This window comes from Pipistrellus hanaki (assembly GCF_964339955.1).
Source record: "Pipistrellus hanaki genome assembly, chromosome: 11".
NCBI classification, from domain to species: Eukaryota; Metazoa; Chordata; class Mammalia; order Chiroptera; family Vespertilionidae; genus Pipistrellus; species Pipistrellus hanaki.
The window spans coordinates 15,837,842-15,864,275 of NC_140513.1; the positions used below are offsets into that span (position 1 = coordinate 15,837,842).

The 26,434-nt window shown below is 37.0% G+C and overlaps 1 protein-coding gene across 4 annotated transcripts in view; it reads left to right on the plus strand.

The window, feature by feature from the left end:
• ECPAS (Ecm29 proteasome adaptor and scaffold) overlaps nucleotides 1–26,434 on the plus strand; it is a 94,071-nt gene that overhangs the window by 34,210 nt on the left and 33,427 nt on the right. For all 4 annotated transcript variants that reach the window (XM_084898157.1, XM_084898155.1, XM_084898158.1 and 1 more), the window contains 18 exons: nucleotides 147–315; nucleotides 2,993–3,132; nucleotides 6,424–6,505; nucleotides 8,961–9,080; nucleotides 11,211–11,296; nucleotides 12,216–12,294; nucleotides 14,092–14,141; nucleotides 15,177–15,243; nucleotides 15,334–15,456; nucleotides 16,578–16,681; nucleotides 17,090–17,213; nucleotides 18,183–18,263; nucleotides 19,282–19,504; nucleotides 19,909–20,000; nucleotides 21,592–21,726; nucleotides 22,486–22,648; nucleotides 23,334–23,506; nucleotides 25,239–25,340. In XM_084898157.1, the coding sequence (XP_084754283.1) occupies nucleotides 147–315; nucleotides 2,993–3,132; nucleotides 6,424–6,505; nucleotides 8,961–9,080; nucleotides 11,211–11,296; nucleotides 12,216–12,294; nucleotides 14,092–14,141; nucleotides 15,177–15,243; nucleotides 15,334–15,456; nucleotides 16,578–16,681; nucleotides 17,090–17,213; nucleotides 18,183–18,263; nucleotides 19,282–19,504; nucleotides 19,909–20,000; nucleotides 21,592–21,726; nucleotides 22,486–22,648; nucleotides 23,334–23,506; nucleotides 25,239–25,340 (2,113 nt within the window). The remainder of the gene's footprint in view (nucleotides 1–146; nucleotides 316–2,992; nucleotides 3,133–6,423; nucleotides 6,506–8,960; nucleotides 9,081–11,210; nucleotides 11,297–12,215; nucleotides 12,295–14,091; nucleotides 14,142–15,176; nucleotides 15,244–15,333; nucleotides 15,457–16,577; nucleotides 16,682–17,089; nucleotides 17,214–18,182; nucleotides 18,264–19,281; nucleotides 19,505–19,908; nucleotides 20,001–21,591; nucleotides 21,727–22,485; nucleotides 22,649–23,333; nucleotides 23,507–25,238; nucleotides 25,341–26,434) is intronic.

Here is a 26,434-nt window from a genome sequence, read left to right on the forward strand (position 1 = left end):
CCTTTAACATTTTTCTTTATGATGAAATTTTACTTTTAAGTGTTTATTCTTTTAGCAGAATTCTGTGCAAAGAAGGTTTGTAAGTGAATGTATTATATACGCATGTGTTTTAATAGAGAGGGGTAAAATTTCTGTTTCCTTTCCAGATATGTGTTAAATGAATCCCAGAGTCGCCAAAATTCATCTTCAGCACAGGGTTCTTCTTCAAATAGTGGGGGAAGTTCTGGCATACCACAGCCTCCCCCAGGAATGAGCTTTTATGCAGCTAAACGAGTTATTGGTGATAACCCATGGACACCTGAACAGTTGGAACAGGTATCACATACTGTTTATTCATAAAGCAGCTTACCCCTGAACATGTGCCCCTGTGAAGCCCGTGACGGCATGTGCCACACAGTGTGTTCAGGCTCTGTATTGAAACGTGTTTGAAGGAGCAGCTGATGTGATGTGCACTCTGCATCATGTCAGTTCCTTGTTAACGCCCCAGGGGAAGGGAGGAGTGGGATTTCTTCAGCGTTTCTAATATTGCTTACATGTTTCAAGTATGAAATACAGCTCACTTTTGAATTGAGTATATTTAACTTCTTTTACTTTAGTTTTAAATTATGGGTTTAATAATTATTTAGCTGTGTTGCTGCAGTTAAAATACAAATTATCCTACATTATTTAGTGTTTTTAGGGCTGTACATTTTGTGTATAGTGAGGAACCTGTACTCAGAAGTGACAATATGGGAGAAAGCATGACTCCCTTTTATATTTCTTCCTGGGAATTTAAAAAAATGGCATTAAGAATTTTATTCTGGATTTAAACAGGACACAGATGTTCTCTGAGCAGCTTTTTAAAAAGACTGGTGCTCTACAGAGAAGGTGCCTCACTGTGTCTGTGTCATCAGGCACCTCAGGGAAGAACAGATGAGATCAGTATGTAATTATTTTGGAATTCAAGCAACCTGGGTTCGTCTTCTCCAATCCTTTCTTTATCTCCGTGGCAGTATAAGTGATTTGATCCTTTTCTTTTTTGGGGATGTGAGTGACCACTGGTCAAAACTGTTCCAATGAGAGGGGGAAAAGCAAGTGGGACATTCTTGCCACTCAGATTTATAGAACGATTTGTGAGGGCTATGTTAAATTAGATTTACTTCTTCATGTTTTATGGATTTCTTTTGTTCTTCTTGAGCCATGATGTAAGTAAGAAATAAAGGTAAAAAGTAACAGAAGCTACTCTTTTATCGAGTGTGAACTATGTGACAGGCACTACAGTGATGAGTACTTTGAATTCATTATCTCATTTAATCCTCACAGCAACCCAAAGAGGCATAAAAATTGTTACTTTCATTGGTAAAAGGTTTTGAGATTCACCATGGTCTCACTTCTACAACCAGGTTTTGAATCTACGTCTAACGTTGTAAGTGGTGGAGAACTATTGTTAACATTCAGTTGCAGTCTGATGTTGGGCATTCTTTGCTCATTTCTAAGGTTTTCTGTATGCCTTTGGTGAGCTTCATAATCTAGGGTTGAAAGGAACAGGATGAAAGCTGTTTTCCTCTAACTTTTAAATCTCTTTTGTTTTACATATTTTCTTCCAGATAAACAGCTTTTATTTTGATAAAAATAATGATTAATTTAAAGATTCAGTTAGTTGAAAACATTATAAAGAGAAATTAAAAATTACCTGGAATCCTGCCACCTACTTTGTCATGCTCTGTGTGCGTATGTACACACAAAGACAATTTTACATATACATTTTTACTTATATAATACATTATTTATAGTTCATATTTTTTTATTTAACAGTATATCAAGTTTTTTTAAAAAAAATGCCATTCCTTTTATTCTCTGTATATAATTTAATTACATATAAGCCACATGGTCTTCTATTGATGGACATTAGTATTGTTTCTAGTTTTCTTTAAACATTTTTTGTATGCTTGACTCTCATACCTATCCTTTTTTTATGGCTTAAGTAAATGTTTGACTCTTCTCCATTGTAGCTCTTATAGGAGGAGGGAAGGCAGGCATTTTTATGATGTTTATATACCTTTTTAAATTGCATCCTTTGTCATTTAATACTTTTAAATTGTATCAGTCCTATTTCATGTGCATAGAACTATTATGTAACTGATTTCTTCAGGTAAAGTTAAAGTTTTACTTACCAGGTATGTTTATTTTTAGTGAGACTCATAGCTATATTACATTACATGAAATTCTAAGCAGAATCTCTCTTTAGTCTGGATTTCATTTTAGCCAGTTATTTACATTGAATACTGTTTGAATAGAAATTCGCTTGCATTGACTAGAGTACATTTCAGATCAGACTGTTTTCAGAATGTCAGTATATTGAGGACAAGAATTAATATTTTTAACAATATAGTGGAACTCAAGGAATGTGAGTTTAATTCCTTTTGAAATGTCATATCCATGAAGAACTTTATTTATAATAAACCACCATTCTTACCTGGAGGCTTAGAATTTGGACTTCAGTTCAAGGTTTTGTGATTTTAGAGAGGCTGTGTATCCTAGTAGTAAGGCTGTATATTATTATTGTTTTGGAATTTGAGAGACTTGGGTTTGAATCCTGCCTTCATCACTCGCTATGTGTCTTAATTTCTTAAGCCTTGCCTCACTTTCCTCATCTGAAAAAAGGATATAATAATGCCTCATAGATTGTGAGGATTAAATGAAATCATGACTACTGTGTTTCCCCGAAAATAAGATATCCTCTGAAAATAAGACCTAGCGCATGGAAAAATAAGACATTCCCTGAAAATAAGATCTAGTGCATCTTTGGGAGCAAAAATTAATATAAGGCACTGTCTTATTTTCGGAGAAACGGTATATATGATTTAGTACAGTCCCTGGCTAAATAGGAGCTGCTACTGTTATTACTATTAATCTTTGGTTTAGGGCCATATTGATAATGTTAAACAGTATTTTTAGTTGGTGTTCTTTGTTTCTCTGATCACTGTTTCTCCTTCCCTCCCTTCATCCACAGTGCAAATTGGGTATCGTGAAATTCATAGAAGCTGAGCAGGTGCCTGAACTCGAGGCTGTTCTCCACCTGGTGATTGCTTCGAGTGACACTCGCCACAGTGTGGCAACGGCAGCAGACCTAGAATTGAAAAGCAAGCAGAGGTAAACTACATCTCTTTTATTCTTTAATTTAATTTTTGTTTTTTAAAACATATTTTTGCTGATTTCAGAAAGGAAGGGAGAAGGAGAGAGAGAAACATCAATGATGAGAAAGAATCATTGATGGACTGCTTCCTGCATGCCCTTTACTGGGGACTGAGCTCGAAATCCAGGCATATGCCCTTGATCAGAATTGAACCCGGGACCCTTCAGTCTGCAGGCTGATGATCTATCCACTGAGAAAAACTGGCCATGGCTAAACTTTTAAACTCTCAGAATTGGAAAGAGGCTAGATTTCTAAATTGCTCAGCATGTATTTGTTCTTTTAGGATTTTAAAACATTCAGTTTATGAGATTATGAAATATAACTAATTTGTAATAAGGACAGCTTGCTAACAAGCAGAATTCTGTATTAGACAAAGAAGAAAAGCTGTTTGGAGAAGTAGTTTAAAACCGAAAGGGGTTAGAGCTATTATGATAAGAAATGAGACTTTTGGCTAGGTAATGAATTTAAAGAACTGGTGTTTATCTATATAGAATATTAAATATTTGCCAGGTAATTATGTATAACTAGAGGCCTGGTGCATGAACTTCCATGTGTGCGGGAGGGAGGGGGTCCCCTCAGCTGGGCCTGCACCCTCTCGTAATCCGGAACGCCCTTCCGGACAAAGCCGTGGCGGCTGTGAGGGCCGAGAGCAGGCAGCCGTGGTGGCCTGCAGCAGAAGCAGTGGCTGGGTGATGGGGATGGCGACTTCCCCTGATCAGCCTGGTTGCCTCCTGCAGAGGGAGGCTAGACTGTGGTTTAGGCCTGCTCCTGAGGGCTCTCGGTCTGTGAGAGAGAGGGGGCAGGCTGGGCTGACAAATACCCTCTGCCCCCTGCCGAGTGCATGAATTTTCATGTCTGGACCTCTATAAAAAAATTAAGCAGCATGGAAATTGCTTCCAAGTACTGGCTAATTAATAAAGTAGAATACAAAACGTTATGTGCACTGATTTTAAAAATGACATGTGCAAAGAAAAAAAATGAAGATGGTTGAAAAAAATCGAATTATGGAATAGTTCTTTTCTAAATTTATTTTTTTTAATTAATTTTAAAAAATATATTTTATTGATATTTTACAGAGAGGAGGAAGGGAGAGAGATAGAGAGCTAGAAACATCGATAAGATAGAAACATCAACCAGCTGCCTCTTGCACACACCCTACCGGGGATGTGCCCACAATCAATGTACATGCCCTTGACCGGAATCGAACCTGGGACCTTTCAGTCTGCAGACCGACGCTCTACTACGGAGCCAAACTGGTTTCGGCTCTAAATTTATTTTAATGCTTATATAATAACATGCTAAAAGATAGTTGAATGTGGATAAGGAAATAAAGCTTTATAGAAGTTCCATGCACTGTAGTTTTCTCTTTCCTAAGAAACAATACAAGTAGGTGTAACAGAATAAGGAAATTAACTTCATTGTATCTGAAGTTTGTTGAAATATAAGCTAACTAAGTCTGTGTGTGATGGTGGTTGGGAATGGCTTATAACCAAGGGGCATGTGAAGTAGATACAGGAGGAGTGCCTCTTGCTGATTCTCTGAATTTGAAATAACTCACTTAACTTTGCCAGGCCTTGGACTGTGTGAAATAAGAAAGTTGGACGAGAATGTTCTTAACATTCTCCCCAAGTCTAAAATTCCTTCATGCTGCTTATAACTCTATCTTCCTGATATCTCTTTTAAGAAATTTATTTGGTTTTGAAATATCAAAATACTTTCCTTTAAAACTTTGTATTGTGTTTGAGCTGGCTTCATTCTTTACACCATATGGTAGATTGGATTGTTGGAAATACAGATGTATTAAATATTAGTTTTGGTTTTGTCTATTAAATGTATGCATTTTTCCATAAATAATATAACATTGTTGAGAGGTAAAAAGTAAGTTGAGAACATTATGTAGATATTATTTCATTTTGTTAAACAAATATTCCAAAGTATCTCTTCAAGTGATGCATCTATTGACCTATTTTTAAAAATCTACCTATGTGCCATACCCACACACCTATTTTACTTGCGTAGTCAAGAAGACTAGAAAAAGATACATAGCAAAGTTAGTGGTTACTGAAAAGGAGTAGAGGAGGAATATGGTGCAGATTGTAAGGAATTTTATTTTCTATGTTTCTGAATTTTTACAACATAAATTTACTCAGGAAACTAAAGCTAGAAAGATGCCAAGAGGAACAATAAAAGAAACAGTAAAAATTATCCCTAATAGTTAACCACTGTTAAGTTTTTACTTTTTTTTTTTCCTAAAGTGTTTTGTCAAAAATCTCTAAATCTACAATATTATAAAAGGGAAACAATAGTGGAGCTTGAGGATTAGTTAGTAGTCATCAGCTGAGGAAAATGTAGGTGAATAATAACTAAGTTATCATTACAGAATGAGTTTGAAGAAGTGGAATTGCAGATATCCAAAGAAGAGGCAGATTGACAAGCTAGAAAAGAAGAGATGATTAGAAAAATATTCAAAGCATCAGGATAATTTGTGTTTGCACAAATAGAGCATACCTTGAAAGCAGAACCAATATCCAAGGGCAGAAGATAGTGTAGTTAAATCTTGCTAATCAAGTGGAATTCAAGATTGTATTATTAACTAGGTTTATAAAATAACTGGGAGCTGCTGCAGAGGGTGGGTGCCAATCATCAATCACACAGTATTCTAATTTACCTTATTGTGGGGCGCAAGTAGGAATTTGTCTTAGTGACTAAAGGATTAGATGCTAAACCTGCAAGTGTGTTCTGGTAAATAAGGAAGAAGATGCTGGGAATTATAGTGGCACAATATTGGAGAAATGCCATGGGCTGCAAGCTTCCTAGGGTTGTGTCTTGAATGGGTAAAATTTTCTTGGTCACCCTCTTTATTACTTTTGAATTTCCTTGAGAGGAATTTCCAAGTGGTTGAACAGAATGCCCCAGTGCTCTCTGAACAAGGTATAGCTGTACTCTGTTGGAACTGCTCCATGGCATGGGCCCTGAGAGTGGATACAGTTTAGTGTTCTGTGCTGCGGTGCCAAATTGATCCATTGGAACCTATGTACTGATCAAAATGGAAAAAGTGACTTTTTTCCTTCTGTTTAAAAACTTTGATGAAGTTAATCCCCTTTCTTCTCTTTTATAATGTCAGATTCCCATTTCATTTGAGTGTTTTAACTTTTAGTTTTTGGTAACAAATATTGGGGCTATCATTTTTGAAATCATTGAAGTAGGTGAAAAATAATTTTAACAAGTTGTGTTGAAACTTTCTGTAGCTTGATTGACTGGAATAATCCTGCCATCATTAATAAGATGTACAAAGTATACCTTGGCGATATACCACTGAAGACAAAAGAGGTGGGTTTTTGTGTTTTCTCACATCCCCATAAAAAATACTTTGTTACATGAGCTCTGTGTAATTGAACATTTTTTCCTATTTATATTTATTTAAGCCGAACCTGTGCTGTAGAAAATAATAGTTTTATAGGTAGAGTAAAATCTGGTGACTTAGATTACCTTATCCGGTGTTCTCAATTCAACTGCTTAAATAATGTCTGGATTAGGAGTCAGTAAACTTTTTCCTCTCAGTATTTAAGGCTCTGCTGGCCACGTGGTTGTGAGGCTGCCACTACTCAACTCTGATGTAGGTGAAAGCACTGGTAGGCCACACACACTTAATGAGCATGACTGTGTACCAGTAAAACTTAAGGGACACTGAAACTGGATTTCATGTAATTTTTACCTCTTATGAAATACTAGAGGCCCGGTGCCTGAAATTTGTGCACAGGCCTCAGCCAAGCCTGCACCTTCTCCAATCTGGGACCCCTCAGGGGATGTCTGACTGCCGGTTTAGGCCTGATCCCTGGGACTGCTGGCTCCCAACCGCTCGCCTGCCTGCCAGCCTGACCACCCCCTAACTGCTCCCCTGCCAGCCCGATTGCCCCCAGTTGCCCTCCCCTGCAGGCCTGGTCGCCCACAGCTACCCTCCTCTGCCAGCCATATTGTGGTGGACATCTTTGACCACATGGGGTAGCCATCTTGTGCAAGTGTATGAGGATCAATTTTCATATTACCTCTTTATTATATAGGATAGGATTATTTTGATTTTCAAAAAATCATTTGAAATCCTAAAAACTACTCTGAATTCACAGGCCTTGTTAAGACAGATGGTGGGCCAGATTTGGCCCACGGACTGTACTCTGTTGACCCCTGGCCTAGAATCTAGAGCCATAGGTAGGTTCTTCTGAAGCCTAAAGTAAAATGTTTGCTTAATAACGTAAGTTATGTTTGAAAGTCTTCCAAGTCCAAGCCCAGACAGGGATTATTTGTTTGCTTATTTTTAAACTATAAAGAGTTGTTTTAAAAATTAGCTCTAGTTAGATTCAGTTGCATGTGATATCGCAGAAAGAATGATTAATTGGGAATTGGGATGCGCCCCCCTACCCCCAGTGGCTGCCATAATAAATGTACTGTGGAGGAGAGATTTGATTAATCACAGAACTTCTCTGGGCCTCATGTTCTTTGTGTAAAAATGAAGGGGTTGGATTAGATCAGTGATTCTCAGAGTGTGGTCCATGTACCCTTATTGGGACACAGAGAGATTTTTAGGGGTCCACGAAGGCAAGCAATTACTGCTTTTTAAAAATTTGACTGTGTTGATATTTTGAACTGATGCTGCAAAGCAACAGTAGGTGCAGTAGCTGAAGTCCTAGCATGAATCAAAGCTATGTCACTAAATGATATTAGCCAACATTTTATTCTTCATTCTTTATATATTAAAAGAAAATGCATGTAAAAAAAGAAAACTCAGCTATACTTAAAATATCTTGATGAAGCAGTAAGTATTTTATCTGAAGAGTAGACGGGAACAACTGTGGGTGTTAGACACATGCTTGTCAGATATTTCTCTAAAATAAAAAAAATGAGACTTCAAGAAAAACAACATGATTTATTGGCACTGGTAAAAATTGAGCTTTTAAGCAAAAACCAAATTTTGGAAAATGTGTATTCATTAGAATGAGCTTGACAGCTTGTCAGAACTTCCTGACTTTTCTGATGAGATTGGTGGTGGTGTTTTCCTTTCTAGAAGTCTTATAACGCAACGTACGCTTACAGTAAGTGAGTCAGTATTTTCCAGATGATCTCTGGTGTTACAGAAGCATACAAGGGTACTTGCATAGACCAGAGGGGTTTAGTATAACTAAATAGAGTATGCAAAAGTTCAAGGATTTCAAGTCCAAATGGCAGCTCACTTTTAACAAGTGATTGCTTATTAGGTTTTGGTGTAGTATCAAGAATACCCACAATTATCCGAAAAGTCTAAAATTACCCCCACTTTTCCATCCACATTTGTGTGAAGCTGTTTTTAAAAAATATTATTTAACTGAAACAACATATCACAACAGATTTAATGCAGAAGATAAAATAATCCAGCCCTCTACTATTAAGTTAGACAGCAAAGAGATTTACAGAAAATATTAAATAATGCCACTCTGTTAGTACAGTTTTTTGTTTTGAAAAACACTTTTCTTAAAAGTGTTATTTATGAAAATATATAGTAGTAATAGATTTATTAATACTATTTTTAAGTGAATAAGTATTTAAAATATCTGTTTTAACTTAATTTATTAAATATTGATAGGCATTCTACTATAAACAAAAGCTCTTTGAAGTCTTCAGTAATTTTTCAAGGGTGTAAAAGGGATTTTGAAACAAGATTGAGATCACTGATTTAGATGCTCTTTCATTACTTTTTTTCAGAGTTCACAGTAATTTTGAAATGGTAAATTATAATCCAAAATATTTTTGACAGGGAGCAGTTCTGAAGCCAGAGCTGAAAAGGGACCCCGTCAGTACGAGAGTCAAGTTAAAGATTGTCCCCCATCTTCTTCGTTCCAGACAGGCTGCAGAAACGTTCCCAGCTAACATTCAGGTAATTTGTTCTTTCCAGAGAAAACGGTCTGTTTCCAACTTTTATGTCTCTTTGCTTAAGAGAAAGAAGTGCATTAATGGATCTTCAGGAGGTAGGTTGATATAGTGTCTCTCCTTCGAAAGGCTTATTTGTTCAAATGGCCACTTCTTCCTTCTAGTTAAATCTCTTCACTGTCTACCTTAGCAGTAGAGGGCTGGATTATTTTATCTTCTGTTAAACTTTTGTTCCCAGTATCCGGTACCCTAATATTTTACTAATTTCAAGTTCCTGTTGTATGTCTCCAGAGAAACATAAAATTACCAGAGCTGCTTCCATTTCACTTTCTAAGTACTGTTTCCCAGACAGTGTCTTGATAATTTTGGTTTCAGAAAATTTGGTTGTGGTAACACTGCATTGTATAATAAGCAGCAAGAGTTTTGGGCCAAAATATTCATAGCCATCTGTAGGTATATACTTTATTTGTAGTTTTTTATGTCTTTAAAATAGGCCCTAAATTTTTGTACTTTCAAAGACAAACTCACTGTCCATCACCTCTTAACATTCTTCCTTTTTTAATATTCCTATTTCTAATGATGGATTACTATTCTCCTACATAGTTGGCCCTACACCTTTCTTCTCCATCTGTCAATCACAGAATCCTTTAAAGGTAGCTTCTTATCAGACATCAATGGTTTTAACTAGACACACGTTATCTCATCATGATTTTGAACATATGAAAGAAACTTACACAATTCTTTTCATATGTGTGCAGCATGAATTTTATTTCCCTTCACAAAACCTTAGTGTTCTAATTAATCGTTTGCCTCTATTATCTGACCATATTATTCTATATAATATAGCATTATCACATTAATTTTCTTAAAAAATCTCTTTCAAAGGTAACACTTGATTATAGTTCTGTCATTTTATGTATTTTTAAATATATTTCTATTGATTTCAGAGAGGAAGGGAGAGAGGGAGAATGAGATATAAACATCAACAATGAGTGAGAATCATTGATCCGCTGCCTCCTGCACACCCAACACTGGGGATCAAGCCCATATCCTGGGCATGTGCCGTGACCTCCTGGTTCATAGGTTGATGCTCAACCATTGAGCCACACTGCCTGTACTGTCCTGTCATTTTAAATCAGGGGTCTTCAAACTACGGCCCGCGGGCCACATGCGGCCCGCAGAGGAGTCTGATCCGGCCCGCCAGGTTTTTTGGGCAGTGAGCGCAGCCGAGGTGTTACAGTAGGAATTAGTAGTTCATATAGTCCGGCCCTCCAGCTCTCTGAGGGACCGTGATCTGGCCCCCACTTTAAAAAGTTTGAGGACCCCTGTTTTAAATGAATGTACTTGACTCCTTAACAAGGTTGAGTGCCTTGATAGCAATGCTTGTCTTTTTTATATCTCACAGTACCTTGTGGAGTGTTGATTATATAGCAGATGCTCAATAGTATGTCCAGTCACTTATTATTGTTAAATAAGGTCAAAATACTGAGAGTAGTTTCAGGAAATAGTATGAAGGATTTTTTCTTTTGAAGTGTAAAACTATCTTTCCCATAAAAAGTAGGAATTTGAGGAGTTTAGATTTTTTTGATATTGATGTTTAATGTTAACCCTTTGGATATTCAACAGTCCTCATCTACTATATATTTTTGCTGTCTAGACATTACTACATAATACATGGAGCACCTATACCCTGTCTGTACACTTTATAATGCTTTAATTTTGATATTTTCCATGAAGCTTTTTGTATAACTTATTCTGAATGACTATATGTAATTTAGAAACCTAATTCCCCCAAAGTGATCTCATCTGCTAGAGTCTTCTGTGCGACATGGAGTGGCAGGGTGGTGGCCCATGGCAGCGTTGAACTCTGTGTGACTTCCTAGTGGTAGACCCCAAAGTTTTGCAGACTTGTCAGATCAGCCATTGTGTTTGTCACTCCACAGACTATTGATTGGGATTACTGATTGGCTTCCTAAGTTTATCAGCTAAAACGTATACATATATTAAAAAGAAGTACATTAATTTTGGAAGAGTAAGGTGAAGTGCGAAAGATGTGCTGTTGAATCCTAATAGTTGAGAATAGTCAATTACTATTCTTATTAATTGTTGTTCTTGACCACTAGTTTCTTTCTCATAGGTGGTGTATGATGGACTTTTTGGTACAAATACAAATTCCAAATTAAGAACATTATCTCTGCAATTTGTGCATCACATTTGTATAACGTAAGTTTTTCAAACTACCCTATCTAATAAAAGAGTAATAGCAAATTGACCATCACTCCAACACACAAGATGGCTGCCCCCCTGTGGACACAAGATGGCCATCACAAGATGACCAGCAGGAGAGGGCAGTTGGGAGGGACCAGGCCTGCAAGGGGGAGCAGTTGGGAGGGGGCAATCAAGCCTGCAGGGGAGGGCAGTTAGCGGTGACCAGGATGGCAAAGGAGGGAAGTTGGGAATGACTGGGCCTGCAGGGAAGGGTAGTTGGGGGGGACCCAGGTTTGCAAGGGAGAGCAATTGGTGGGGAGGACCAGGCCTGCAGGAGAGGGCAGTTGGGGGGACCAGGCCTGCAGGGGAGGGCAGATGGGGGTGACCAGGCTTGCAGGGGAGGGCATTTAGGGGTGACCAGGCCTGCAGGGGAGGGCAGTTATGGCAATCAGGCTGGCAAGGGAGCAGTTAGGCATCAATCAGGGTGGCAAGGGAGTGGTTAGGGTGGTGATCAGGCTGGCAGGCAGAAGTGGTTAGGGGCAATCAGGAAGGCAGGCAGGCAAGCAATTGGGAGCCAGCAGTACTGGATTGTGAGAGGGATGTCCGATCCTGGTAGGATTGGGCCTAAATGGGCAATCGGACTTCCCTGGAGGGGTCCCATATTGGAGAGGGTGCAGGCTGGGCTGAGGGAACACCCCTCTGTGCATGAATTTTGTATACTGGGTATCTAGTTTGACTATAAAATTTTCAAACTGTTGGAGTGATCAAATGATTAAAGTACATCTTATCTAGAAAGAAAGATGTTTGCTAATCTTTTAAAAATTTCAGATTTTATTAGATTAATTTATTTCAGTTGTTTCTAATTATTTTAAGTATTTGAAAAGATAAGTAATTATGAGAGTCTTACTTTGCTTTGTGTTTGTTTTTTTTTAAGTTGTCCAGAAATCAAGATTAAGCCGTTAGGTCCAATGCTTTTGAATGGCCTCACCAAGCTAATCAATGAGTATAAAGAAGTAAGTAACTTAACTCAAATTTTGTTAACATTTTATATTTTAAAGTATTTTCTATTATAAACTTTCCTGGTCTTCTACATGTTGATTTAGTTAGTTACAGTTTGATACTGTGCCATAATTTCTTAACATTTTACTTGAATAGAGCAAATTGCAGAAATTACTGCAATCTTTTTCTTTTGGAAATAAGTGTTAAAACTGATATGCATCTTGAGGGGTCTTATCATTTTTAAAAATAACATTTTAAAAAACAAATACATTTTATTCTATTTTTAGACACTATGTAAAAATGGAGTGAAAAGAATTAAATTTTATTTTATAATTTATTTCTATATGGGTCTTTTGGATTTGCTAATATATATTGAGAAACAGTGTTAATTCTTAGGGTCTGAGATATTACTGATTCAGAATTTTGTCAAAACATGCATTCAGTAAATTTTTGATTCCTTAGGATTAGCCAGATGAGGACTCTTTGCATTGAGCATTTCAAATCCCATTGTTAGTCCATGCAATATCACTCTTACCATCCCCAGTATTTCAGGGGAATTTACTTAAAGTCTCAAGAACTCTAATTAGCATTATCTTCCTAAGTCTTAGTTAAACGTGAATGCATGTTTGCAGTAGTATAGTGATTAAGATTTTGCCACTTGGAGTTAGAATTGAGTTCAAATCCTAGTTTTGTTTTTTTTGCTGAGTTACTGGCTTTTTTTGGACCTTTGATTTTTATTAGAAAATGAAAATAATACCATTTAGTTGAGTTACTGTGAACATTAAATGAAATATTCACATAAATGATTCAGCACAATGAAGGCACCTTAGTAGATATTATTAGTCAAAAGCTGTTAATTAGTTGTGCAGTTATGCAGTTAAGCTTTGGGGGCAGTGTTGGGCCTGGCTGTCCTGTCTTCTATTGAATAGTGCTTGTATGGTTTTTAAGGCCTAGGAACCAGATTATTTTTATGCTATACATAGTCAGATGCTTTGGATGGTTGGTAGACAGAAAAATGCTTTGGGGCTTTTTAGGAGAATTTATATATTTAAAAGTAGATTAGAGAGCCAGATAAATCACAGGGTCCTAATCCCCTTACTTGCAGGTAACACCTGCATATCTTTCCAATGATGAATCCATGAAGTTGAATCCATAAGAGTGGTCAACTAGGTGTGGGAAAGTGAATCCTACGTTAAATGTACAAACTTCAGCTCACACAAGTGTTATTTTTTTTCTTAGTAATCAGACAGACAATTGGTTTCTATTAAACCATGTAACATTTTTTTGAGGAGGCAATCTCACTAACTTACTTGATGCTATGATCCCTTTAATTTTTTATATGGAAGACATGAGAAGTGCAGATTTTATAGGAATTGCTCACTGTAATTTTGGGTGAAAAAGGGAGGATCTTAGCTTGTTAGATGAGTGGTGACTTTTCTAATAAGTTAATAAACTTTTCCTAATGCGTTGGAGAAGAATTTTGGTGTTTGCAGGTTACATAGTGTTGAAAAGATCCTGAACTTAGCACCAGTTAAGACACCTTTTCATATATGACCATTGCATTTTCTTTGGGAGTTAGTTGGGGAATAAAAGGTTTTTATTTGTCTTTCCCTTTAATTAGTGTGATGAATTCTGGGTTTAGATTTGTTCTGTTTATTTTGTTTGGATGCTAATATCTTGCATTTAGGTAGAATGAGACCAGGTTTATCAAGGAGTAAAGTAATGCATGTAATTGCAGCAAAAGGTTTTGCCGTTTACTGTGTTTTTGTTTTTTGTTTTTGTCCTTTTTTTTTTTCCTTCTTAATTTCAAGGACCCTAAGCTACTGTCAATGGCATATTCAGCTGTTGGAAAACTCTCCAGGTGAGTAAACTCTTTTTCAGTGAGAGATATCCTGTTGTATACTAAGAAAAGTTATGTGGCATTTATTAATGGATGGAGAATAAGTTTGTTTGATTCTGAAAGGAAATGCACTTAATGGCCATAGGTTGTTTAGAAATGTCTTCCTTGTAGCAGGAAAATTATATGAGAAATTTTAATTTGCACTACAAGATATATTACCATGTTAAATAGTAGCCTTGAAATGAATTGTGAACTAGATTGTGTCATGATGGGTTACATTTGTTTGTATGCTAGAAACATTTGACCTCAGTTGTTCTTGTTGCTATTTACTGTTAGTCTTTATAATCCCCATAATCAAGGTTTGCTAGTAATTCTCTTCCTGATAGTATTATATTAGGATTCTGAGTGGCCCGGTTTCCAAAGATGGATTTTTTTCTTCTGCTTATTATGCATTGGGAGTTCCTCCTGGCTTCCTTTCCTTCTGGTTTCCTTTCCTTCACTATATTTCAAAGCAGGGAGGTAGAGGTCAGCATCCTCAGTGGCATCAGGTGCTACTTTTAGTCCTGATGTATGTTCTGCTTTGGCCTTTGTAGACTAGGTCTTGCTCTTCTTCCTATGCAGGGGAGGAAACTTTAGGGCTCAGAAAACCGCCGGAGATCAGCTGATACAGCACAGTTATCAGCACACCTTGTCCATTGTCTGTTGGTATGAAGTAACAAAGCCCCTTATCACACTAGCCTTTAGTTTAAATAACAATTTAGTCTTAATTATCTGTCTTCTTTATATTAAAATCAGAAATATTAACTGAATGCATGGAATGTAATGAAGAAAATATCTGGGTAATGTGTCTATTAATCAAGAGTTACTTGGATTAGATAGCTGAAATATTAAATTTTTATTGATAAAACTATTTGGCTCTTTGGGTAAGTAACCTAATGATGCTGACATGATGTCCAGAGATGAAATTACAGGTTCAGGAAAATTTGTATTTAATTTTATTTTCTTCCATGTCATGGGAATTTATGATAGTAAAGGTAGTCTTGTATTCTCTTACAGCCGAATGCCCCATTTGTTCACTAAGGATATAGCTCTCGTGCAGCAGCTCTTTGAAGCCCTGTGCAAGGTAGGGAAACACCTGGCCAGTTTATGCTTTCTGCTTGGATGCTCACCTGGAAACCCAATAAGGACGGAAACACTTTTTATTCTCTTTTAGGAAGAGCCCGAGACTCGACTTGCTATTCAAGAAGCATTATCTATGATGGTTGGAGCTTATAGTACTTTGGAAGGAGCACAGCGAACTCTCATGGAGGCACTTGTGGCTTCATACTTGATAAAGGTAGGTCCAAACCAACTATGTGAACTCTAATGGCTGGTAGTATATGCATCTTTAAAAAAAAATGTTTATTGATTTCAGAAAGGGAGAGGGAGAGAGGGAGATAGAAACATCAATGATGAGAGAGACTCATTGATTGACTGCCTCCCCTATTCCCTATACTGGGGATTGAGCCAGCATTCCAGGCACGTGCCCTGACCAGGAATCAAACCATGACCTCCTGTTTCATAGATCGATGTTCAACACTGAGCCACACTAGCTGAGCTAGATTCTGCTTTCTGGTTGAACTTTATATTCATAGATTATTAGTCTATTTAAGTTAACTTAATATACTTATGTAATTGAAATTTTGCTTTAGAACTAATCTGAAAAAGCATGAGATATTTTGCTTCAAATTTATAGGGATTCCAAGTAAACTCTATATTCCCTCCAAAATATCTAAATTTGACTCATGTTACTTTGAGTTTGAGAGTTGGGGAAAAACAGGTTGTGGCCAGAAACTGTCACGGTGACCTTGGTGCCACGGTTGGGCTGAGGATGTGCATGTATAGAGAGAAAGTCTCTGGCTGTGGTCTTTTTGGTTTTTTCTGCTTTATTTGGAAGGTCCTCTCTAGATCAGTGGTTCTCAAGCTTCCTAATGCCATGACCCTTTAATACAGTTCCTCATGTTGTGGTGAGCCCCAAACATAAAATTATTTTCATTGCTATTTCATAGCAACCCTGCTCAGACCATCGAAAAACATCGATATTTACATTATGACTCATTAACAGTAGCAAAATTACAGTTATGAAGTAGCAATGAAAATAATTTTATATTTGGGGGTCACCACAACATGAGGAACTGTATTAACGGGTTGCAGCATTAGAAAGGTTGAGAACTACTGCCTTAGATCATAGAAGTACTTTTTAAGTAATATCACTATCTAAAGACTTTTAAGCAACATGGTCAAAGATCTTGCACAATTGCTTTGTCTTGATTATGTTTTAGACATATTTATTGAAAAGCAAATTAACTTTTGATTGTATATAATTAATATGACTTATCCTGACTAGAATGAGTTATTGGTAATTATTTTTAATCTGTGGGTGTTTTTTTTTTGTGTGTGTGTTTGTATGTCATATAGCCTGAAGTTCAAGTTCGACAGGTGGCTGTGAAATTTGCCAGCACAGTGTTTCCCTCAGATCATATACCTTCTAGATATTTGCTCTTGCTAGCTGCAGGAGATCCGTAAGTTTTAAAAGGTGTTAATTTTGAATTTGGGTTCATTTTAAATTTATTCAAGTATTACTAAAATTGTTTGAAATGTTGGTCTATGGAATTTAGAAGCAATTTATTAAAGAGTTAGAAAGTATGTCCCTTGGTATGATATAAAAATCTGTAGTCACAACCTGTCTCATTTTTTTTTTACTTGTGGGTAAAATTCAAAGATGCAAGCCACAAGACTTCAAATCTCAAGAAATTACCAAAAGGAAGTAATTTCTTATAATGTATCTTCTGACCCTGCTTAGATAGCCAAGAATATATTTGAGGCATTTTCTCAAAACTTCAGCTGCCAAATAAAATTGCTATTTTTTGTCTTCAAATGATTATTCTGCAATTGGTGAAATTGATTTTTTATTCTTATTTGTCTGAAAGACGGGAAGAAGTCCATGGAGAAGCACAGCGAGTATTAAGGTGTCTTCCTGGTAGAAACAGAAAAGAAAGTGCTTCTAAGCAGATGCCTTCTTTCCCAGAAATGGTATATTATATCCAAGAAAAGGTAAGGCATTGGACTTCAGATAATTAGTTTGAGTTATATAATGGATGATGAAATTAAACATACGTATTTTAGGTGACACCTTTAAAAGGTTATCATCATTAACTATTGATAGTAGTTAACAGTTCTAACAATGTCAATATTTACAATAAGAGGAAGGTACAAAATGAAGAGAAAAAAATTATTTTCAAATGTAATTGATCTCTTTTAACCAAATCTAAATTGGTTGCAATTTCTTTTAACTTCAACACTTCGGCTGTATTTTGCTTAAAAATACATCTCCTTTTTATTTTTAATTACATTACTTAAGACACCTTTAGTTTAAGAATGATATAGGGAGCAGTTCAGATTTTTTCCACTGTGATCGTAAGAGAACATCACATCTGCTTTTGCAAGTCACCTGTTTTGGCAGTGTTCTCTGTTAATAGATCAGAGAGTATTGGCAGTCCTGACCCCAGCCCTGATCCTGTTCCACTGTTTATATCAGTGTTTCTTTGAGTATGATGAGGAGAGGTGGGGGGAGGGCTACTCCATTATATTCTGCCTCTACTGGTGGTCCTAGCTTTTTGCTCAGGTAGTCACCTGAAGGGAGTTGAAGGGTCAGTTCTAAGCGGCCATGATTCTTTTCTCCATCGCACAGTCCTGTTTGTGGTCAGAGATGCTCTTGTACACATATTTTCTTCCTGCTTCAATTGCTGTTAAAGAGCTGGCATGCAGTGGCCTGGGGTGGCTGTGTTCGTATATAAATATTTATTCTTTTTAAAACAAACCAGTAAAAACATGAGGAAGAAAAAGCAACATACCTGTCCTTTAGAGTGAGGAACATGATAGCATGATGAATGGAAAATGTTTTGAGTAGAAAGAACCCATTTCAAACAGTAATGCAGCTTGAAGTACAGTTATTTTCAAACTGAGGAAGGACATGCGCTCCATTTTTCAGTAATGGTGTTTGTTTTGGGCTTATTTTGTTAGGCTTCCCATCGAATGAAAACTCCAGCCAAGTACATGACTGGGACCACTGTCCTTCCATTTAACCCAGCAGCCTTTGGGGAGGTAGGATTAGCATATATTTCTATTTTGCGTTCTATAAAGATTCTAAAAGGTAATGTCACACCCAAAGAGATGTCTGCATATACTTTGTGCTCTAGATAAATTCATATTGTGGTGCCATTGTTCTTTATAGTTGTTTATTAGAAAAATAGTAATGGTAATTGGTATTATTTTAATTCATAGTGGAGTAGATAAATACATTTATCTCAGCTGAGATTCTCTTTTGAAAGAACTGGATGCTTTACATTGATTACTATTAAGATTTTACGTCAAGTTAGATTTGAATTTTAAAGCCAACAATATGTTGAGGTTGTTTGGATTATCTAGTTTTGGAGATTGGAGAGTGAGATTCACTTGTCACATTTACTAAGGGAAATTCTGTTGTTTAGGTCACTGACTTGCATTAATTAAATGACGAGAGTAAGATTCCTCACAATGAAATTGCTGCCTGTCCTATCTTAGCTGTCAAGGAATGAGCTTTCAGAGGACTCCTTAGCAGCCAGTTTATATCAGAGGTTTTTATGGTGTCATATTTGCTCTTCTGTAGATTATTGGAACCCATTTTCTCAAATTCTTGTGTCAGTGGAGATTAAATAACAACTGGACTTCCACAGGAGTAGGTTATTTGCCTCAGGTTTCTGCTTATTCTCTCTCTCCCTCCCTCCCTTCCTCCTTCCCTCTTTCCTTCCTTCCTTCCCTCTCTCTCTCCCTCTCGCAAGCACACCCAAACACATACACAGAGTATTGTAATTTTTTTAGACTTTAGGAATTGAGTTTGCTTTTTAACTATGTTAAATGCCACTAAAGAGCACTCTTTGGATTTGTGAAAGCTTATTAGGTAAATTTTACTTTATTATAGTAATTTCAGTTAACATATTGGGTCATGTTTTTCAGTTTTTGTGGGGATTGTTGAATAGCTTTATGAAGAAGGTAGAGGAGTTCAACCTGTCATTTGAAGAATATCCTCCCACGTTGATTTTTTGGAGAAACTTAGCTGGTATTCTTTTTCTTTCTGTTTTAGATAGTTCTGTACTTAAGAATGTGCCTGGCTCACAGTGCGGGCGTGGTGCCCACCTCTCAGAGTTTGGCAGATATGCAAGATCATGCCCCGGCCATTGGACGCTATATAAGGACTTTAATGTCAGGCAACCAGACAACATCCTCATCATCTTCCAAGAGTGGAGAAACCAACCCTGTTCAGATCTACATCGGCCTGCTTCAGCAGCTGTTAGCAGGTGTTGGAGGTAGGAGGTTGTGATGCTGAGGACAAATATTATAGCACTTGAAAAAAAAAGTCTAATTTTAAGCTCAGCCAAGAATTTATAGTAAAGTTACTTTTTCTCTTCACTAATATGATTGAGCATTAGTCTTTCTTTTTCTAAACTTATCTGATTCATCCTTGATGCACTGTTTCTCTTTTCAGAAATAAATGGTGATAATAGATAATATTTTTACTTTGGAAGTGGGTGTGAATAACAGGCCAGCTTAGTATAGATAACCCATCTGTAAATATGCTGTATTGTCACATGCCATTTAGGTTAATTTTTCCTTTGTAGAACTAGGGACTGCCTCCTAAAGGAATTTAGTGATCTCTGATGTTTATCATTTCTCTTGAAATTAAAATGGTTCTGAATTCTTTCTTATTTAGGTTTGCCAGTCATGTACTGTCTCTTGGAAGCTGTCTCAGTGTATCCAGAAAAGCTGGCTACCAAGTTTGTAGACAAAATAGAATGGATAAAGGTATATCCTGTGCATGTATCTTTCTCTTTGAGTCTTCATATTTTAAGTCTCATGATTTTATCTTCATGTTAGTGTCTATGAAAACTCTATCATCAAACACTTATTGAGAAACATGTAAGTTATTGTATCTCAGTGGTCCATCTGATGAGAGTGGGAGATGAATTGAGAGTCATATGAGTACAAAATAATTATTTTTCTGTCTTAAAAAGTTTAACAGATTTATCTAGTTTAAGAAAAAATATGTAAAATGTCTCCCACTTACCCAAATCCCCCAGCTTCCTGTCCCTTCCTCTCTCACTGACAAATATACATGATCATCACTTATAGGTGGTGTACCTTCTAGAGGTTACTTATGCATATATACACCAATAAAAATAAGCATTTTTTATTTTTATTTCTTCTTTTGCACAAGGTAACACAGTTGTCACTTAGTTTTATATCTTACTTGTTTTACTTATCACTGAAACATGGAGGTATTCCTATGTAACAACAGAGAGAGCATCCTCTTTAACAGCTTCATTGTTTTCCCCTGTATGAGTGTACCATGATTTATATAAACCCTTACTGATGGCCATTTAGGGTATTTCTAGTCTGATGCAATGAACAATTGTCATTTTGAAAATGAGGAAGTATGTTTTCTAATGGGTCCTGGAGAAGTGGAGTTGAGTACATGCATTTTAGCAATTTTGACAGTGCACATCCTTATGAGTGGTACCAATTGACACTCTCGCCAGCTGTGTTGAAAAATGTTTTCATCCCATGGTCATACCCAAAGAATTGCCAGGTTTAGCAATAAATACAAGATGCTCAGGTAAATTTGAATTTCAGTTAAACAATGAATAATTTTCTTTGTATGGGTATGGCCCATATAATAGTTTTTGTGCTACATAATTGCAGCTTGAGTTATGGTTAAATGTACAGGTTATCTCTTTCTGTGTGAAAGCATGAATGAAATTGACCAAGAGGTGTGAGTTTTACACTTCTGGAAAAATCTGCTCTCATGAAATTTCTTCTAGTTTAAAAGGTTTTTATTCTTCGTGAATATTTGCTGGTTTTAAAATGATGTTAGAGACTTTGATGTTTGATCTTGTAGATCAGAGGTCATCTAGCTCCAGTCCATGTGCCAAACCTGGTGTGTTTTTTTATGGCCTGCAGGCTAAGAATGGTTTTTACGTTTTTGAATGGTTGAAAAAAAACCACACAAAAACGAATAGCACTTCCTGACATGAGACTTGGAGTGTCCATCAAGCTGATTTGAAACAAAGAGACACCTGTTTATTGTCTGTGCTGCTTTTGGGTTTATGACACAGATCATATGGCCCACAAAGCCTGTTTGGCCCTTTGCAGAAAACATTTATTAACCTCTTTTTTAAATCATATGTGTATTAACTTCACCTGTTTATACTTTCTATATTTGATGAAAATGCATAGATTTTGGTATATAATTCAACTTTTATTTGACTATGAAGTAGCTTGTGTTTTTATATTCAATAGATTGAACAATATAATGTATCATTTATTTTAATTTTTAATGTTAGATGTTATCAGCAGGAAGATACATATATATAAAATATTTTTCTATACCACTCAGACTCTGATGAACAGCAGTAAAGAAGAGATGCGTGAACTGGCAGCTTTGTTTTATTCTGTGGTGGTATCCACAGTGTCGGGAAACGAGTTGAAGTCGATGCTAGAACAGCTTATAAAGACTACAAAAAATAATCATGTATGTTACCAATATGGTCTTCATTTATTTTTGTGGGAGATAGTAGAATTTTACAAAAAATATCTAGTATATTTTTCGTTCTTGCATTCTCATTTGTAAAATGAACTTTTATGATTGTAAGGTTTAAATGAGATAATTGAATCAGTTCATTTGACAAATTTGAGTGCCTTGTGTCTTATAGGCACTCAAGTTTTAGGTGCTAGAATGTAATGGGGAGTAAATACATATGCTGCTGCCTAACATTGTGCCTGTCCTATCAGTAAATAACATATGCTTTCAAATATTTTATTGCTTACTTAACTTGTGTTTGGAGGTTTGAGCAATTAGAAGTAGGATCTGTTTATTGTATTTGGTTGGCAATAGGGAGAAATTATGCTGGAAAATTACGATAGAAAATTATGATAGTGTAGTTGCATAAGTTACCTAAGTGCTATAAGCTAGAAGAAAGTTTGGGTGCTATAGGAACATGCAAGAGAGTCACCCCTCCCGGAGTTGGAGTGGGAGTGGGATTAGGGAATCTAAATCTTGAAGTTAATCAAGACTTGGCTTAACTTCTTGGAATTATCTGTGTTAGAAACTCAAAAGTTTCTCTTGTTCCCTAAACCTAATTTATTAGTATCCAGTAGAACCTCAAAGATCACTTTATTCTTTGGCCTTATGTTTTGTTGGAGAGATGACTAATAAATACACAGTTATTTCAGTGTATTCTTGCACATGTGAGAGAGACAGAGACATATGCTATTGTGTTGTTAAACTCAGAGCCCAGAGATACAGCATGGATCCGTGCTCGCATTGGGATTCACCATAGGAAGATTTTTGGCTAAAAAGAAAATGAGAATAGCAGAGCAACAAGACCTGGAGACAAATGCTGGTTTCCTGCCTGAACAAGAGGAACTCATTCAGAACGCCACAGAGACAATAGGTAATTAATGTGTTCATGCTGGTTTGGATGTCACAATTTTTGCATTAGGTTAAAATTAATTATAGCATTTTTCTTTTTTAAAAAAAATATTTTTTTATTGATTTTAGAGAGAGGAAGGGAGAGAGATTGAAACATCAATGATGAGAGAGAATCATTGATTGGCTGCCTCCTGCATGCCCCCTACTGGGGACCAAGCCCACAACCCAGGCCTGTGCCCCCTGTTGGAATCAAACTCGGGGGCCCTTCAGTCTGCAGGTGGAGCAGATGTTCTATTCATTGAGCCAAACCGGATAGGACCATTTTTATTTCTTTTTATAGCAGTGAACTTTAAAGGCACAAACCTTTGTGTAAACCTTACTCGATGCTAAATAAATTCTGTGTTTTAATATCAAAACTACCTCTTCTGTTTTACTGTATGTTTTACAACATGATTCTATTATGGGAAAAACTTCAAACATTAAAAAAAGACATTACTTTATGCCCCGTTTCCACTGTTTTTATCTGTTTGTATACTTATCTGTATAGCCCCTTTTTTATGTTTACTAAGTAAACATTAATGAATTAACTAGAAGATACTATAGACGTTGATTTTGTTTTACTGTCTTTAAAAAAATCTTGAAATCATTTCTTTGGTTTACAAGGACAATAGTATTTTCTTCTCAGTTTTGTCTAAATGTGTTTACAGGATCCTTTTTGGACAGTACATCGCCCCTCCTGGCAATTGCTGCTTGTACATCCCTGGGTGAAATTGGCAGAAATGGTCCTCTCCCAATCCCCAGTGAGGGATCTGGCTTTACCAAGAAACATCTTGTGGAAAGCTTACTAAATAGAATACCCTCTAGTAAAGAAACAAATAAGGTAAGTCTCTTCCTTTTTTCCTTCCTTTCTGAAATTTATATATGAATTGTAATTAGGATGGCATTGCAGCTGGAAGAGGGCTTAATGTGAAAAGGAATGAGAGGAAAGTCTAGGTCAGTGGTCGGCAAACCATGGCTCGAGAGCCACATGCGGCTCTTTGGCCCCTTGAGTGTGGCTCTTCCACAAAACACCACGTGCAGGTGCGCGTGTACAGTGCAATTGAAACTTCGTGGCCCATGCACAGAAGTCGGTTTTCGGCTCTCAAAAGAAATTTCAGTCGTTGTACTGTTGATATTTGGCTCTGTTGACTAATGAGTTTGCTGACCACTGCTCTAGGTGAGTTGGGGATGATTTGTGCATAACCTTGTGTGTGCATCATTTGACCAAGTTACTCCAATGCAGGCAATAACTTAAGATTTAGATAAAGTGTTAATTAAGAGCATCAGTTCTTTTGTCATACAGAAGGTGGATAATAAAGTGTTAAATAATTTTATGAGTTTTGTTATTTCAGACCAAATCTAAGTCTTAACCTCCTGTGGTGAGTTTGGTTTTAAGAAGACTGGGCATAGTAAGCAGTGCAAGTAATCTGTGAGGGAAAGGACATTTATAGTTTTTTAGTTTTAGGTAAAAATTTTCATGGACTTTAAAACATTTCCTTTGTGGTCAAAACACCTCAGTGTTGAAGTATGAGATGATTTAACAGGCAGAAGAATTAGTTTACTCTTAAGTTTAATAAATGTGTAATCTTATTCTTGGTGTAGCTACTGTTTAAATCTTCGGGAAGATCACACAGTGTAGTTTATTTAAAAAATATATTTTTATTGATTTCAGAGAGGAAGGGAGAGGAAAAGAGAGATAGAAACATCAATGATGAGAGAGAATCATTGATCAGCTGCCTCCTACACCTAGTAGAGATCAAGCCTGCAACCCAGGCATGTGCCATTGACCAGAATTGAACCCGGGAACCTTCAGTCCCCAGGCCGATGCTCTATCCACTGAGCCAGACTGGCTAGGGCCACTTTGTAGTTTTTACTTGTCATTATTAACTAGTTACCAACCACTGTTGAGTACTTGTGATGTGCCAGGTATGAGCTAAGTGCATTGCATACATTAATTAATTGAATCCTCCAAATGTCTAGTGAAGTAGATACAGTTGTCATCTGTGTTTTCCACATGAAGAAACAGTCATAGAGAGGTGCAGTGACTTGCCTAAGGTCACATACCTGTAAAGGTTACAGAAATATTCAGGATATGTGATTTGATCTTAGGTTCTTTTTTTTTTTTTTTTTTTAACTTTCTATTGTTGAAAGTATTACAGATATCTACCCCCCCACCCCCACTTTTACCCCACTTCTCCCAGTCCCTACTCACTCCCCCATGTCTTCACTACCCTATTGCCTGTGTTCATGGGCTATGCATATAAGTATGTATAAGTTCTTTGGTTTATCTCCAGAACCCACATTTGTAACTGTTGCAGTTTGAAGGATAATAATCTTAGTTAAGGGCTTTCTTTTTTCTTCTTTTGGACCTATGGACCCTTAATGGACTCAGTGTTTTTCTCCCTCCAATGTCTTACAGATATAATTCTGTAAAATTGGAGACTATAAAAACACCCATGTATACACTGCTGCGTTATTAGATAGACTGCCCCCTTTCTGCCGTCTCATTTTGGAAACATTCTTCTGGGATAAAGCTGTTATATGCTTTAAAAAGTAATTCTCTTTTATTCTAGATGAAAGAACGAGCAATCCAAACACTGGGATATTTTCCAGTTGGGGATGGAGATTTTCCTCATCAGAAACTCCTCTTGCAAGGTCTGATGGATTCTGTGGAGGTATTTATATTGCTTTCTGATTATTAGTCATTCAAATAAAAGGCATGCTGTGAGATTTTAAATTAAGCTTTTATTTATTTATTCACCAAGTACTTATTGAGTGCCAGCCTTGGGCTCGTCACGATGGTTGACGAACATAGCATTGACTAACTCACTTACGTGGGAAAGTCCTTTTCTCATCATTTTTGAGTGAAGCATGGTGCAGTGTAAGTAGGAGGGGAAACCTACCCAGTCGCTTAGATGAGGGTGGATGCTACTATTCCAGCTGCTCTCGCGTCTGATGACTTAGCTCTGTCCTCCAGTGTAGTGAGGACCTGCCACTTGACAGCTGCTGGCCCAGTGTGATGAGGGTCTAAGTGTAGCCCTATCTGGCCCCTGACCCAGCCTCAATTCTTGTCACTCACTCACATTTTTGTACACTAGCCTCTGCGTCCTTTGCTCTTAGCTGTTTAAAGACCCATACTTCGCCAAAACCGGTTTGGCTCAATGGTAGAGCATCGGTCTGCGGACTGAAAGGTCCCAGGTTCGATTCTGGTCAAGGGCATGTACATTGGTTGTGGGAATATCCCCAGTAGGGGGTGTGCAGGAGGCAGCTGGTCTGTGTTTCTCTCTCATTGTCGTTTCTAACTCTCTCTCCCTCTCCCTTCCTCTCTGTAAAAAATCAATAAAATATATTAAAAAAATAAATAAATAAAGACCCATACTTCCCTCTTTCTTGGGTTGTTGCTGTGCCCCTTGAAAAGCCTGCCCTGACCTTTCAAGCGAGAGTACATAGGTTCTTTAGTTATCTATGCTGTCATGACCCTCCCTTCTTCTTCTATATATATTATTGATTTTTTTTACAGAGAGGAAGGTAAAGGGACAGAAAGCCAGAAACATCGATGAGATAAAAACATCAACTAGCTGCCTCCTGCACACCCCTTACCAGGGATGTGCCCACAACCAATGTACATGCCCTTGACCGGAATCGAACCTGGGACCCTTCAGTCCACAGGCCGACACTCTACCCACTGAGCCAAACCAGTTTCTGCTTCATTCTTCTTCATAGCATTTATCACAGTGTCTAATTGCCCACGAGACTGAAGGCAAAGTTT